This window comes from Capronia coronata, assembly GCF_000585585.1.
Source record: "Capronia coronata CBS 617.96 chromosome Unknown acBCG-supercont1.3, whole genome shotgun sequence".
Classification (NCBI taxonomy): Eukaryota; Fungi; Ascomycota; class Eurotiomycetes; order Chaetothyriales; family Herpotrichiellaceae; genus Capronia; species Capronia coronata.
This window is the reverse complement of record NW_006912895.1, coordinates 2,123,873-2,136,667: the sequence shown is the minus strand read 5'-3', so window position 1 is coordinate 2,136,667 and position 12,795 is coordinate 2,123,873. Positions and strand designations below refer to the sequence as shown.

At 54.0% G+C, this 12,795-nt stretch overlaps 5 protein-coding genes across 5 annotated transcripts; 1 reads left to right on the top strand and 4 right to left on the bottom strand.

Moving 5' to 3' along the window:
* Positions 1-1,873: 1,873 nt before the first annotated feature.
* Positions 1,874-2,704, bottom strand: A1O1_04093 (adenylate kinase; the record flags this gene model as incomplete). The annotated part of the gene is made up of 2 exons (XM_007724990.1): positions 1,874-2,475; positions 2,527-2,704. The coding sequence occupies 2 exons, from the start codon at positions 2,702-2,704 to the stop codon at positions 1,874-1,876; spliced, it is 780 nt and encodes a 259-aa protein (XP_007723180.1).
* Positions 2,705-3,604: 900 nt separating this feature from the next.
* On the top strand, positions 3,605-5,171 carry A1O1_04092 (DNA primase large subunit; the record flags this gene model as incomplete). The annotated part of the gene is made up of 2 exons (XM_007724989.1): positions 3,605-3,788; positions 3,844-5,171. 2 exons carry the CDS (start codon positions 3,605-3,607, stop codon positions 5,169-5,171), a joined length of 1,512 nt encoding a protein of 503 aa, XP_007723179.1.
* A 229-nt stretch (positions 5,172-5,400) lies between these two features.
* On the bottom strand, positions 5,401-6,531 carry A1O1_04091 (uncharacterized protein; the record flags this gene model as incomplete). Its single annotated transcript, XM_007724988.1, has 1 exon — positions 5,401-6,531. The coding sequence occupies one exon, from the start codon at positions 6,529-6,531 to the stop codon at positions 5,401-5,403; it is 1,131 nt and encodes a 376-aa protein (XP_007723178.1).
* Positions 6,532-7,242: 711 nt separating this feature from the next.
* A1O1_04090 (serine/threonine protein kinase) lies at positions 7,243-8,628 on the bottom strand (the record flags this gene model as incomplete). Its single annotated transcript, XM_007724987.1, has 1 exon — positions 7,243-8,628. One exon carries the CDS (start codon positions 8,626-8,628, stop codon positions 7,243-7,245), a length of 1,386 nt encoding a protein of 461 aa, XP_007723177.1.
* A 756-nt stretch (positions 8,629-9,384) lies between these two features.
* On the bottom strand, positions 9,385-12,714 carry A1O1_04089 (uncharacterized protein; the record flags this gene model as incomplete). Its single annotated transcript, XM_007724986.1, has 1 exon — positions 9,385-12,714. The coding sequence occupies one exon, from the start codon at positions 12,712-12,714 to the stop codon at positions 9,385-9,387; it is 3,330 nt and encodes a 1,109-aa protein (XP_007723176.1).
* Positions 12,715-12,795: the final 81 nt, after the last annotated feature.

Sequence of the window (12,795 nt, the reverse complement as noted above, 5' to 3'; positions counted from 1 at the left end):
TGCTCTGTCTCTTGGGAGCGTGCAGGTCTTCACGCCTCATGACTGCGCATCCATCCATACAATCACAGAGCATCTTTTTCTGATCCATGCCAACGGCTTGCTAAGGGTGTGGCTTGCACTGGGGCAGCCTAATGGTAGTGATCCCCCTTAGAGTGGCCTCGATTAGCCTGAGGAGCCCTGGGGAGCGGAGCCTAAAGGAGCCACTTGATGGTCCGTCGGCGCAGCTGGATGTGTCACCTCGTCGCTGCTGGCTTCATTGGCCCATCTCAGCTGGACTACAGTCAACTACAACGGGGCTACTGTGGCCTGACTCCCGCCCAGCTCCCTTTCCTCAGGCGCCCGCTGTACCACCACCCTCTGTTTGGGCTTAGTGATGACGACGAAGCGAGCGTTGATGGGTGGTTACAGGCATCAGTCCAGGGTCAGACGGTTGATCGTGTGGTGCCCAGTGCTCGGGAGGTTCCAGTCAGCTTCTGGCTCGACACCCATCAGCAACACCTGGCCCTTTGAGGTGTGACAACGCAGAGGACACCCGTCATGCAGGAATGGAAAAGACGTTGACACCCACTGCACTGCACCACGGCAGGACCGAAAGGAGCCAGCAGAACGAAGAACAACACTCTACAGCTTAAAGGATGGCGGAACAACACGATACGCTTCAGGCGGGTACAGGATGGCCAGAGTTTGTTCTTTGTGGGTGGACACAGAATAGCGCTATCTGGGGTATCAAGGCGCCACTCAGCCTGCCTGCTGGTGTCTGCCAGGGATGTCGATGCTTTTGTGGGCAAGCACCGTGCCGTCTTTCCTGCAGTGTTGGAGATGAGTTGTCTTCCCTCCTTTGCCCAACATCTATCTACCTTCAATCAAACTTGTAAGACTCTGGCACCCTCCCACTTTTGTTGGCATTACCGTTTCATGTTCTCCGGTCGAAGCCGTGACATACTAGCAGGACCGGTGCAGCGAGGATTTCCATGGGCATCGCTGCGGAAGACCACGGCCGATATGCGGGTATGCGCTGCAGTGGCCGGGCAGAATGGGCGGTGTCTGACACCATCTTCCACGAGGCAAATATGATTGGCATGGGATCTGCGGCATAGAGGCTACGGTGGCTTGCCAGTATCAACTTGTCTTCGAAATCCGCGCGAGGCTCAATGTCGCTCGTTGTTTGAAGGCCAAAAACCAAGGATGCCGCGCAATCCGCTCTCTCTTCAACAGGAGAACACTGACAGAATTGGAGCAGGAAGGAGAATATCCGGATGCTGTTCGTAGTTAGCTTCATTCAAGTTTGCTTCACTTCCCATGCTGCTAGACATTAAACCTCATAGTTCATCTGAGAATGGGATATGAGCAATCGGCGACACCAGTTGCAGTTGTTCCATGTCACACAGCATTCATGGAGTTAGTTGCCCTGACTACGGCCGGGGCCATGCAGGATAGCAATAGCAGGAGAGAGACAGAGAGAATGATGGAGTTGTAGTATTTGTTTGAGGTTTACTGATAAGAGAGGCTGAAGGCCTAGGGCTCAGGTCATTATTCAAGTTGATGCTCCACGCCTGCCAAGCCCCTTGCTCCCGCTGGGACTGGCCCTGCACTTTCTCCATTTCCAATGATCTGCCTGCTTTCGATTCTTCTTTTTTTCTCATCTATGCCGCCGACAACGAAAAGCATTACTTAAATTAATCGTCAGCCTCTGGCATCTCCCTTGCTGAGGCTGGTTTCGCGTCGAGCGCAGAGTATAGTCACCTCTGGCTGGGCATCCGGGCCTTCTCAGGGATCATTTTGATCTCAATGGAATCTGGAAAATCACAGTCGAGGTTACAATCCCTCGAAAATGACCACAACTGATTGTCAGGATAATGTTAAATTGCTCCCTTCACATACCAAATCTTTTCTCCACCTCTGCGAAAATCTGCGGCGAGATCTCATCACTGCTGTTGCCTTGTACTGTGACCACCATGTTTTTGTCCCGCGCCCGGTAAAATTCCAGCAAATCTCGGCTGGTCTCATCGAACTTGGCCAGGCGTTTCCGCCATGTCGCTTCGCTGTCGTCCTCTCTTTGAACCAGTTTCTCCCCCGTTAAGTCGTCAATGCCAGCCACCTTTGGGTCATTGAACCCCACGTTGTATACTCTTCCAGAAGACAGGTGTATCCACCTGTTCGCCAGTCGAGAGAGGATCACTTCGACGGGACTGACCAGCTGGAGGACCAGGTTTATAGGGAGGAGATAGGACAACGCTTGGGCTTGAGTTGCCGTGCGAGGAAAACCATCTAGGATGAAGGATGTATCTGGAGAATTGGATGCGCGAGCGACCGAGCTGGCCGAGCCGTTCCCACGGCCTAGAGCGGCGATTATGTTTTCCGTCGAATCGTACGTTTCCAGCCATTTTCTCGAGGACAGCTCGTTTAGGATGAGATTGAGGATCACAGGATCGGGCACAAGACCACCGGAGTGCATGTAGGTTTCTGCATGTTGTCCTACGTCGCGTGGTTAGCAGGCAGTCGGTTTCAAGCAACGAAGGTGCTCACCGAGAGGAGTCTTGTTCTTCACGTTCTCGCGCAGGAGGTCACCAGTCGCAATCGTACATAGTTGTGGGAAGCGTTTCATAAGCCTCTCAGATTGAGTCCCCTTCCCAACTCCTGGTGCCCCAACCAGGATGATTCTCGCTGCTCTCTTCAGCTTTCGACTTGCCGTAGCCAAGGTCATCGTAATCGCTTCAATCGCGCCAGTCGTAGGATTAGGGAGCGTAAAGTCGTTCGGGCGAGAGCCGCCGGGGGGCCTTGTTCAGGTGCCCATGTCGGTTTCGCTTATGGATATATTCTGACGGTCGGAGAAGCAATAAATAATCTCCAGACTAAGCTGGGGGTAAGAATGAATGCGCTGAAAGAAGGGCCCGGAGGACGACTCGTCTGAGTTGATATCTAAGCAGTAAGTTGAGGCTGGAAGGTAGCAAAAGCCCGAACATAATAATAACCATGGCGCGCGTGCGGAGAGATGACCTCGGCCGAGGAAGACCGATATCACTGCAGCCTGGACAGTAGTACAGGAGTAGTTGTGTGGACTTGGGGGCCTGAACCACCAACGGCGGCTGCAGCAAATCCTCTCGCCCCTCACTTTTGGGGGGATCTGGTTACCGTTGGCTTATTACTTACCGGCTTCCCATAACAAGGAAGATATGCGACTGTTGGCTTCGGCTATGCGGCGGATTGGCACAGCGATGGTAGCTTCATCCTGTACTCAGCAGATAAACTCGGACTCCTACTGTCCTCCCCAGGCGCTGCTTACAGGTCATCATGAGGAGCTAATGATATGGACTCCAATCACAACAATTGCAATTGTGCATGTCACTGCAGCGCAGCGGCACTGGCAGAGTGCAAATTCAAGTACAAGTTGGGGTGCCTAGCTGGGGTGCCCTCCGGCTTTTAGTTATTCCATTCCGGTCCGGCGCGTCATTTCTCCACCCGCGACGCGTCTCGGCGCGTAGTACTAGATTCCAGTGTCGTCTACTACTAGTATTAGTACTACAGAGTGGTATAGTATTCTGTATGTCTTGCTCCTAGTACATGCTCATCTTGGATCTTTACCACCGCCCCATTGCAGCACAAGATGTTACGGACAGAGACTCGGTTCGATCCCAAGCGTAAAAGAGTCGACTACAAGAAAACACAATTTGCGAATGCCTCCTACAAAGACCAGGACTATCCCTACAGACTATCCTTCTACGATGTGCCTCCAACGCAAGAGATCAGCCTGGAGGAGTTCGAGACATGGGCTATCGACCGATTGAGAAGTACGGCTTCCTTTCCCTTCCATTCTGTTGCTGGGATTACTGACAGAGGTTCCAGTTCTCGCCGAGATCGAGTCCTGCTCGTTCCGCAACAAATCCCCACAAGAGACGGCGGCCCATCTCGAACCGCTTCTCAAGAAATACCTCCCGCTCTCTTCGAACTCGTCAGCGGCCGGCGGTGTCGTCGATGACCGACTCAGAAAAGAACGGCGGAAGGACCACTACTCGCACTTCATCCTGCGACTGGCCTTCTCCGGAACAGAAGACTTGCGAAGGCGCTTTGCGAGGGTGGAGACAATGCTATTCAAACTCCGCTTCCAAGCAGACGACAGCCGAGAACGCAGGGCCTTTGTCGAAAGTCTGAATTTGAACTGGGAGCTGGTGCAGGATGAAGAGAAACGAGAGCTCGGAGAGCAATTACTCGCCGCCACGCCGGGTCTCCGCCGACTGGACGAGGAAAATTGGTTCAAGGTGGACTGGACGCGTGTGCCCGAACTGGTCGAGCATCGGACCGTTCTCGTCAGGAAGGGCAGAGCCTATGTGCCGATGCGGGAACAAACCAGCATGGTTCTGACCGAGTTCTCCAATCGCCTGGAAAAAGCGCTCGAGTTGACTTCCCGTGCGCTGCCACGACTCGATGAAGATGATCGATTGACGCCCATCCTCGACCATCTGTCCAAGAATTTCGCTACTCCCGACTCCGGCTTTTCCGAGTCCGACTCGTCTCTTCCCGGCGCGCCCATCAACGCCGCCAACATCGATGCCCTGTCCCAGCATTTCCCTCTGTGCATGAAGCATCTCCACACGACATTACGCAAGAACAACCATCTGAAACACTTCGGACGACTTCAGTATACGCTTTTCTTGAAAGGCATCGGACTGTCGCTGGAAGACTGTCTTGTCTTCTGGCGGCAAAGCTTCAAGACCATCACAGACGACCAGTTCAACAAGGAATACCGGTACAACGTGCGACATTCCTATGGCGACGTAGGAGGCGACGCCAACCGGCGAGGAAGAGGCTATGCGCCCTACTCCTGCCAGAAGATCCTCACGGAGCACCCCCCGGGGACAGGAGAGGCACATGGCTGCCCGTACCGGCATTTCAGCGTGGACAATTTGACCAGTATGCTGCAAGCCACGGGCGTGCATGACCGGGATGTGCTCCGTGGGGTGAAAGAGGATGTCGAAAAGAAACGCTACCATATCGCCTGCAACCGGGTCTTCGAATGGGCGCATAAATCGGAGATCAAACGGGTCAAGGACGAAGGCATCTGGGGACCGGCCGAACTAGAAACCATCGTCCATCCCAACACATACTTCAAGAGGTCATACTTGTTGAAGAACCTAGGGAATTTGCCGAAGCAGGATGTACGGATGGAAGAATGAAATAGACAAGACAAGATGTCGGGGTTGAATTGGCACGGCGTTTTTGACACGAGACGGGCTGTCGACGGCAGAAGGGCTCTTCTGATATATGCAATTCAGGACTTATGTTTCTCTTGCTCGCATGATTCAATCAAATGAACCACACCCCTTCTTCTCTGTTTTCTACCATTTCCCTTAACGACACCATACCTATTGGTCGGATCTCTATCACTCCCTACTGTAGCTATCGTCAAGGCACACTCACCACAACTTTGCCCATGGCCTTGTTCCGCTCCATATAATCATGCGCCTCGCCCATCTGATCCAACCTGAACGTCCTGTCCAGAAAACAGTCGACCGGGAAGACACCGCTCTCGACCTTCCCAATGACATCGGCCAGCAGCCCTTCAATCTGGTCGATGCCGTCATCTTCGTTCCCGACCCCACTATTCGTTAACGTGTAGAAACTCAGGTTCCGCGTGGGCGGGATCATGACCGGGTTAAACCCCCCGGCGTCCCACTCGAGATTCAACACGCCCGCGACCACCACGGTGCCGTAGCGCGCGGCAAAGCCCAGACTGCGCATCGTCTGGTTGGGGCCGACGAGTTCCAGCACGATGTCGACACCGTTGGGAACCAGTCTGGGGAGGTCGTGGTCCAGCTGGTCTTCGAGGAGGACGTGGTCGGCACCGCATTTCTGCAAATGGGCTGCTTTGCTGGCGTTGCGGGTCGTGGCGATGACGGTGGCGCCGCGCTCTTTGGCTAAGAGAATGGCCCAGATGCCGACGCTGGATGTGGCGCCGTGGACAAGGACTGTTATGGGTGAACTCGTCAAGTTTCTTTTCCTTTCCAACCCCCCTGCCAACACAATACATCCATACGCGGTGACCATGCTCATGGGAATCGCGGCGAGGACTTCCCACGACAAGTGATGCCCTGAGGAAGAGGAAGAGGAAGAGGAAGTTGTAGTGGCCGCCTTGGGCTTGGGCAACCTAAACAACCGCCTCGAATGACAGATCGAATACTGGGCATAACTCCCATCATGGGCTTTCCCGCCACCATACACGATCCCCGCGACGCGTTCGCCCGGCTCAAACCCGCTCCGAGACCCCGCCAGCTCGACTTCGCCGACAAACTCCTCGCCCAGGATGGCGGGCGGGTCGGCGTGGTACTCGGCCTGGAAGATGTTGAATTCGGGGATCCCGGGAGGCAGGCCTGCTCTAGAGCGCAGCTCGGCGCGGTTCAGCCCGCAGGCGTGGATGCGGACGAGTGTCCATTCTGGGTCGGGGAGTGTTGGCCGTGGATAGTCGGATCGGTAGGTGAAGCAGGAATATGGCGGGGTTGGGAGGGGAGACGGGTTGGTCAGGACCATGGCGGCCATGGTGCCGGAGGGGGTGTTTGTCCATGACGGAGACATTTTGTTTGTGTGGTCTAGAAGTAGAGGTAGAGGTATGGATACTGCCTCGGTCGATGAGGATATAATGATCTACCCAAACTATGTGAAATGTGGTTGTTTGTTCATACTACCTACCTACCTATCTAAGGTATCTACTAGGTACGAGGAAGGTAGTATTGTACGTCCCAGGTGGATCGGATCGGAGGGTCCGGAGAACGCTGGCTGTTGTGGAGATGATAACAACTTAAGGCCGACGCAAGGCTGAGATTATTGAATAAGGGGCGACAAGGCTGCGATGGGATGGCTGAGCGAATTGATGTCAGCCAATGTTGATTGGACTGAAGACATACGAATGAGGAGGAGAATCTGTGACAACTCAATTAATTACCTGCTCACTTCTCCTGACTTTGCAATTAGAAAATGAATAGGTGAAGAGGGGAATACATTAGTGAGGATATAGATCTGAATGAGACTCTGCGTCAGCTGTGCTGTCGATATACTTACTATACATGAGTGCAATCCGCCTCGGCCATGATCCAAGATCCATTGACACCCAACAATCCCTTGTCTGTCCTGCAGACGTTCCAGTGGGTTGCCCTGCAAGACCTCACTTCCCTTCAAACCGACCAAACCAGGTCTATCCCAGACTCATTCTCCGCCTGGCAGTCAGATCAGCACGATGCAACCTTCAGTCCTTCACCGACGCCAGTTCGGATCAAGACCGAACAGTCTAGTCACTTCATCATGTCGTCCATCCGGCTGAAACGGACGCTGCCAAGCACGCTCGAGAGTATCGACTTTGCACGCCGTCTCCACGATCTTGTCCCATCCAAACTCCTCGACCTTGGTCTTGATCAGGTGCTGCTCAGCAAAGGCATACGTCTCCGCCGACCCAGGGTCATGGTATCCAAACTCGAGCTTCTCGACGCCCAGCACAGCGTTGGTCCGAGGATCGATATGAGCGATGCGCCACGGACCAGCGACGTCGCGTGAACAGAGCAGTAGTTCCTGGCGAGACCCGTACAGCTGGGGCTGATTGACGTGCTCGACGGCAATCTCGGGCTCCATGGCGGACACGAATCCCGGGATCCTCGACCAATCGTATTTGCCCGGTTGGGTGCCTCTGTAGTCCGTCCCAAAATGGCGGTTCACGACTCGTTGCTGCTCCTGTCTTCGAAAATCACGCACCAGGCGACAAAGCTCGGGGAACTCCTCGTATCGCCCGGGCGACGAGTTGTAGGCCATGGGGGTGATGATCTCGTCGAGTTTGTCGTAGCAGCTGAAGAGTTCGCGGGGCCAGTGTCGGCTCGCTTTCAGTTGTGGCATGATGTCGTCCGCATCGTGGTTGTCGTAGGGGGTCAGCCCGGTCATCAGCATGCCCACGTTTCTCTGCACCATCATGAGATCTTGTCCTAGTCGGCTGACTTGCACTTTGTACGATTCACGATAGGCCGCGGGCACGGACTGCATGCTCTTCAGCTTGCGCTGGCCGCGGTTCCCCTCTGCTTCCCACACTCTGGAGTCGATGGTCTTGGCGAGCCCGAGGTCGCCGAGCATGAAGTCCGGAACCTTGGCGTGCTCGTCCGGGAAGTGGAGGAACACGTTGTGGCTGTGGGCGTCGTTGTGGGTGATGGCCGGGGTGCATTGTTGGTGAAGAAAATAGACCGATGTTAGGAGATCGTCGAACATCTTCCACACCAACATCGTCGACGGAGTATATATGGAATCCTCGGCTCGGATGTTCAGGAAGCGAGTCAGTGTGCCTCCGTTGCAGTATGCAAAGATCATTGAATGGCTCTTCAACGTTACCGTTCGTCCATTCGGCGGCCGAGTTGCTGGATATTCTTGAGAACGGATCAGTTGCGGGATCAGAGGATGTGCGCGGTACAAACTCACCTCAGGACATGCATCGCCTGGCAGGGTCGACACATCGGCCACGGTCTTCTTTCTTACATACCGGCTTCCGCTAGCAACAGACTGCACGAGAGTCGCCATACCTTGCATGCCCTTCCCCAAGCTGCGAACGTGGAGGTATCCTCTGCCTTCAGGATACAAGATTCCAAACTTGATATTGGACGACATGTCGGATATTGATGTGCTGGTGGCTTGCTAGAGTGTTAGCTATAAGGCCGAAGGCTCGATATCCGATCCAGATAGATTGAGAGAGAAGAGACTGCTTGACGAATTCCTCTGCTCATCTGCCGAAGCCATCATGGTTAAGTAGAAATCCATCTGAAACCACGGCATCATGTGAATAATCGTGATGTCTCAGTATGATTGTCAAGGCGTGAAACAGATTTCATCATCTTTGGCGATGGAAGCTTACGCAGTACCTACCTTGGTCTAGGGGAAAGGTGGTGAAACAAAGCAGCATATGGTTGCAACAATGGACTTACGAATCGTCCCTTCAACACAAAGAACCAATGTCTCTAGAGAAGAAAGAGTTCTGTAGGGAACAAAGACTCGAGCGAAGTAATGCGTTAGATGACAATAGTAGCGGAGAGCGTTGGGCTGAATAGCCTGTCTGCTGGCTCTGGGTCAATTCCAATGGCAGCAATGTCCACTTGCTATGGCAGGTTGTACCTGAGCTGGACTGCCAGCCGAGGGGATAATAGTGATAAACCCGCGTGAACTATCGTTGTAAGACTGATGAGCCGTGCCTGCCAACTGCCCGCGATGTAACGAGGCTCCCGTATGTCTATTCCAGAAATGATGCTCTGTCCAAAAGTGGTAGAATGCCCCAGTGGTGCTCCTCTCAATCCCAATGGTTGGCGACGTCAGGCTAGAAGCGACATCGGGCGTGACTTGATTGCGAAGACCCTTTCCACGTTGTTGAACTCAAATTCGGGTATCGCTGTCCAACAAGTCAAAGTCTGGGTCACCAGTATCGTCTGGCTTCGCGAAATCCAGACCGATCCCGCTCGCATCCTCGTCCTCGAAAATCTGGGGCGGCGGACGACCTTTCTTGCTCTTTCGTTTCTTGGTGCTACTGACGACATGGCTGACACCATCATCTAGGACTTCACCGGTCGCCGCATTCAATGTGGCAACACTGGGAGTCATCTTCGTTTCCCTGTAGATCACGGACCCTTCATCACCGACCTGCTGAGATGGTCCAACTATGTTCAGTTTTTGAGATCGGATTTCTGTGCCGAACACCCATTTGTCTTCAGAGGCTGCGGTTGTGGGCCTTCCAGACGGAAAGTTTCGCTGTGGAAACAGGCGTGACGGGCCCAAAATGTTGTCACCTGAACTTGATGATTCTTCGCCGACCAGAGACATGATGACCCTACGATCGGAATGGAACGGTTGATAGGGAGGATTCGTCTCGATTTCGGCAAACGCCAGCGGATGTGGCGTTTTCGTAGCCCCATCTCTGCCAGCGCGAAACCTCCAGAACCCTGATAGCTCGTTGCCGTCACCTGGGGGTAGGGACGAGGGAAGATCTGCCGCCGATCCAGCAATCAAATCCGTAGCTTTGGGCAGTTTGAAAGCCACAGCCCTCCGTGCGTCGAACACTGACATCGTGTCCCTGTGACGATTTTCTCTGGGTTTGGTCATGCGTATGTAGTAATTCTTGACACTGCTTGAGTCGAGCACAGAGAGGACGGATTTCCCATCCCGTTCGAGCCAGCAGATGACGCCTGCGCGAGCAACAGTCTTCAGAGAGAGTCTGCTCTGATTTGCGTGCCGGAGGTTGGTGACAGTTTCAGTGGCAGCCCCAAGGGACTTACTAAGCCCCGCGGCGACTGCCTTACCACTCTTGATACCAGTAGCGGAAGCGAGCCCAATCCCCGATGCGCCAATACCTGTAATTCCACCATTCATACTAGGCGCTCTGCCTCGCAAATTCGCAAGCATCGGCTGTGTTCTCCCGGCAATGCTCATGGCTGAAGCAAAAAACCCTGAAGAAGGAGCTTCGTGTTCCATCTTTGCATGAGTTTGATCGGCCGGTGCAGAGATGGGTCGGTCCTCTTTGGCACGTGGCGGTGGCCATTGAAAGGCCGTCTTTGGTAGATCAAAGATATGGACCGTCCGGTTCTTGGTGAGAAGGGCAAACCGATATCCTGTCGGTCCGTCCCACACAACATCAACAATGGTAGATGGACTCAACCTTTCATACCTTGCAATCTGTCGTACCCGTCCGCTTTCTGTACCTGTTGTTGTGGCTGAGCTTCTGATATACTTGATCTGCATCAAGTCCCAAACGTATTGGACGTCGCCTTTGCGGTTTGCGGTTAGAAGACCCAGTCCGGTGGGCATAAATGAAAGGAAGCTACAACCTCCGGGTGGTTGGAAAGTGATAGCAGGATTGGATTCGACGCCTTTTCTGCCTGAACCCTCCTGGAGGAGCTTTAAGTCGAGGATAGTGACCACCTCAGGGGCCCTTGAAACGTCTTGTGGGTCAATTCCGTGCGTTGGCGGAAACTGTGCAAGACCGAGATGAGGAGAGTAGATAGGAGGGCTCGAGGAGACCGCAGCAGGCAGGACTGGAGGGCTGGTGGAGTCTCTCTTCCAGTAGCTCTGCCAGGTTTGGAGACTTTTCTCGCTGATCCATTTTGCGCTACGGACAGCTTCCTGCGCGAACCCTTTGGCGACTTTGCCAAAGAAAGACTCGGCGTCAGGAGACTCGACTTCACAGTTAACAGGCGGCCGGGTCGGAGCAGTCCCTGCAGTGATGTTTGAGTTCTTGTTATAAACGACAGAATTCCCCAAAATAGCTCCGATCGAGCGCCGCGAAGGACTACTTGTAGGACAGAAGGCCAGCCAACGACCATTCATACTTAGGATGGGTGTACTCTCGTTCGCAGAGGCACGTCCTAGATCGGCAGGGGAAACATCTGCATCGGAAGAAGGTCCATGGGAAGACTCTCTTCTCTGGAGTTGTGGCTGTAATGTGGTCCAGTACTTTCCCAAGCATTCGAAGCCGGGTGAATCTTTGCCCTTTCGGGCTGAGAAAATGAAGACCTCGCCACTTTCGCCAGAAGAAATGACGACGAAACCGGCACTGGCACGCACCTTCAGATCTCCAGTTGAGGCGGAGGTTGGAACGTTTCCTGGGAAGCTCGGCTGGACGCATGGGACTCGCAATAGCTCAGCGACTTGGCAGGTTTTGCGCAATGAGTAAACCACGACCTTCGTCTCGAGGGTGGGCTCTTGGTATTCCTGGGAGTGTAGGTCGCGAGGCACGGAAGGAGGCGCTTCCGCACTTCCGGGGCCATGGATGGCGACCGCGATCAATGGGCGTAAATCCGCGAAAGGATCCTCGTCGGCGTTCCAAGTCAAGAAAGCCGCATCGACCACGATACCTTGCACACCCATGAGAGCTCCAACATGTTCCAGTCTCTCCCCGTTGTAGCTGAGGACGTTCAATACACCCTCACATGTCAGAAGGACCGCGCCTCGCGGCTCATGTCCAAACCCTGGGATTCGTACAAACTTGAATGTATGCGGCTGTGAAAGATTCATGTGCGTCGCAGCACTCGCCAGACCCAGGTCTACGTCGTGGGGACCATAAAAATGTTGTTGGGGAAGATGAGGCAATGCTGGAGGCGATCCATAAGCGCTGACCCCATAGCCGTACGGAGATGTCGAGATCCTTGGATGAGCGGGCAATGGAGGCATTCCACTGCCGTAGCTCACCGGTCTGGCCTTTCTGGACGGCGGAGAGACAGCAGGGCTTCTCGTGTTGAGAGTTCCTCGGGCACTGAAGCCTGGTTCGCAGGGAGGGGAGGCTGCAGGGCCTAACCCTCGAAGGGTTTCAACAGGCGGGCTTTGTCCATACATGTAGCTTGTGTTCCGTGCCCAGATATTGCTCGGCGGTGTATACTCGTCGGATACTTTCTGATTACCATTCAGGTCGCTCAATATATCCGAGTTCCCATGATTCATGCTCTGCGGAAAGCCTTGGTTCAGCTGCCCGAGTATGGATTGGGACTTTGTAGGTGACGCAGATGGCTGTTGATCCATCTGCTCTGGAGGTGTACTGTCGCCGGCATTGTCGAGATTAAGGAGCTGTTTGGCAGCACCATGCTTTGTCTTCCTCTTACCAGCTCTTGAGGAGTTGCCTTGGTCTGCCACTGCTGGGGGTTCTTCACGGTTATTGCTGTTCAGAAACTTGTCTGTTTTCCTCGAATCGGCGGAGACAGCTCTGTTGTAAGTTGGCATCCAAAGACCTGTGATCGAGGCCGAGGACAGCAGGGAACGCCCTCAGCGACAGAAGAAGTTGCGTGGGGTCGGTGTGAAGCG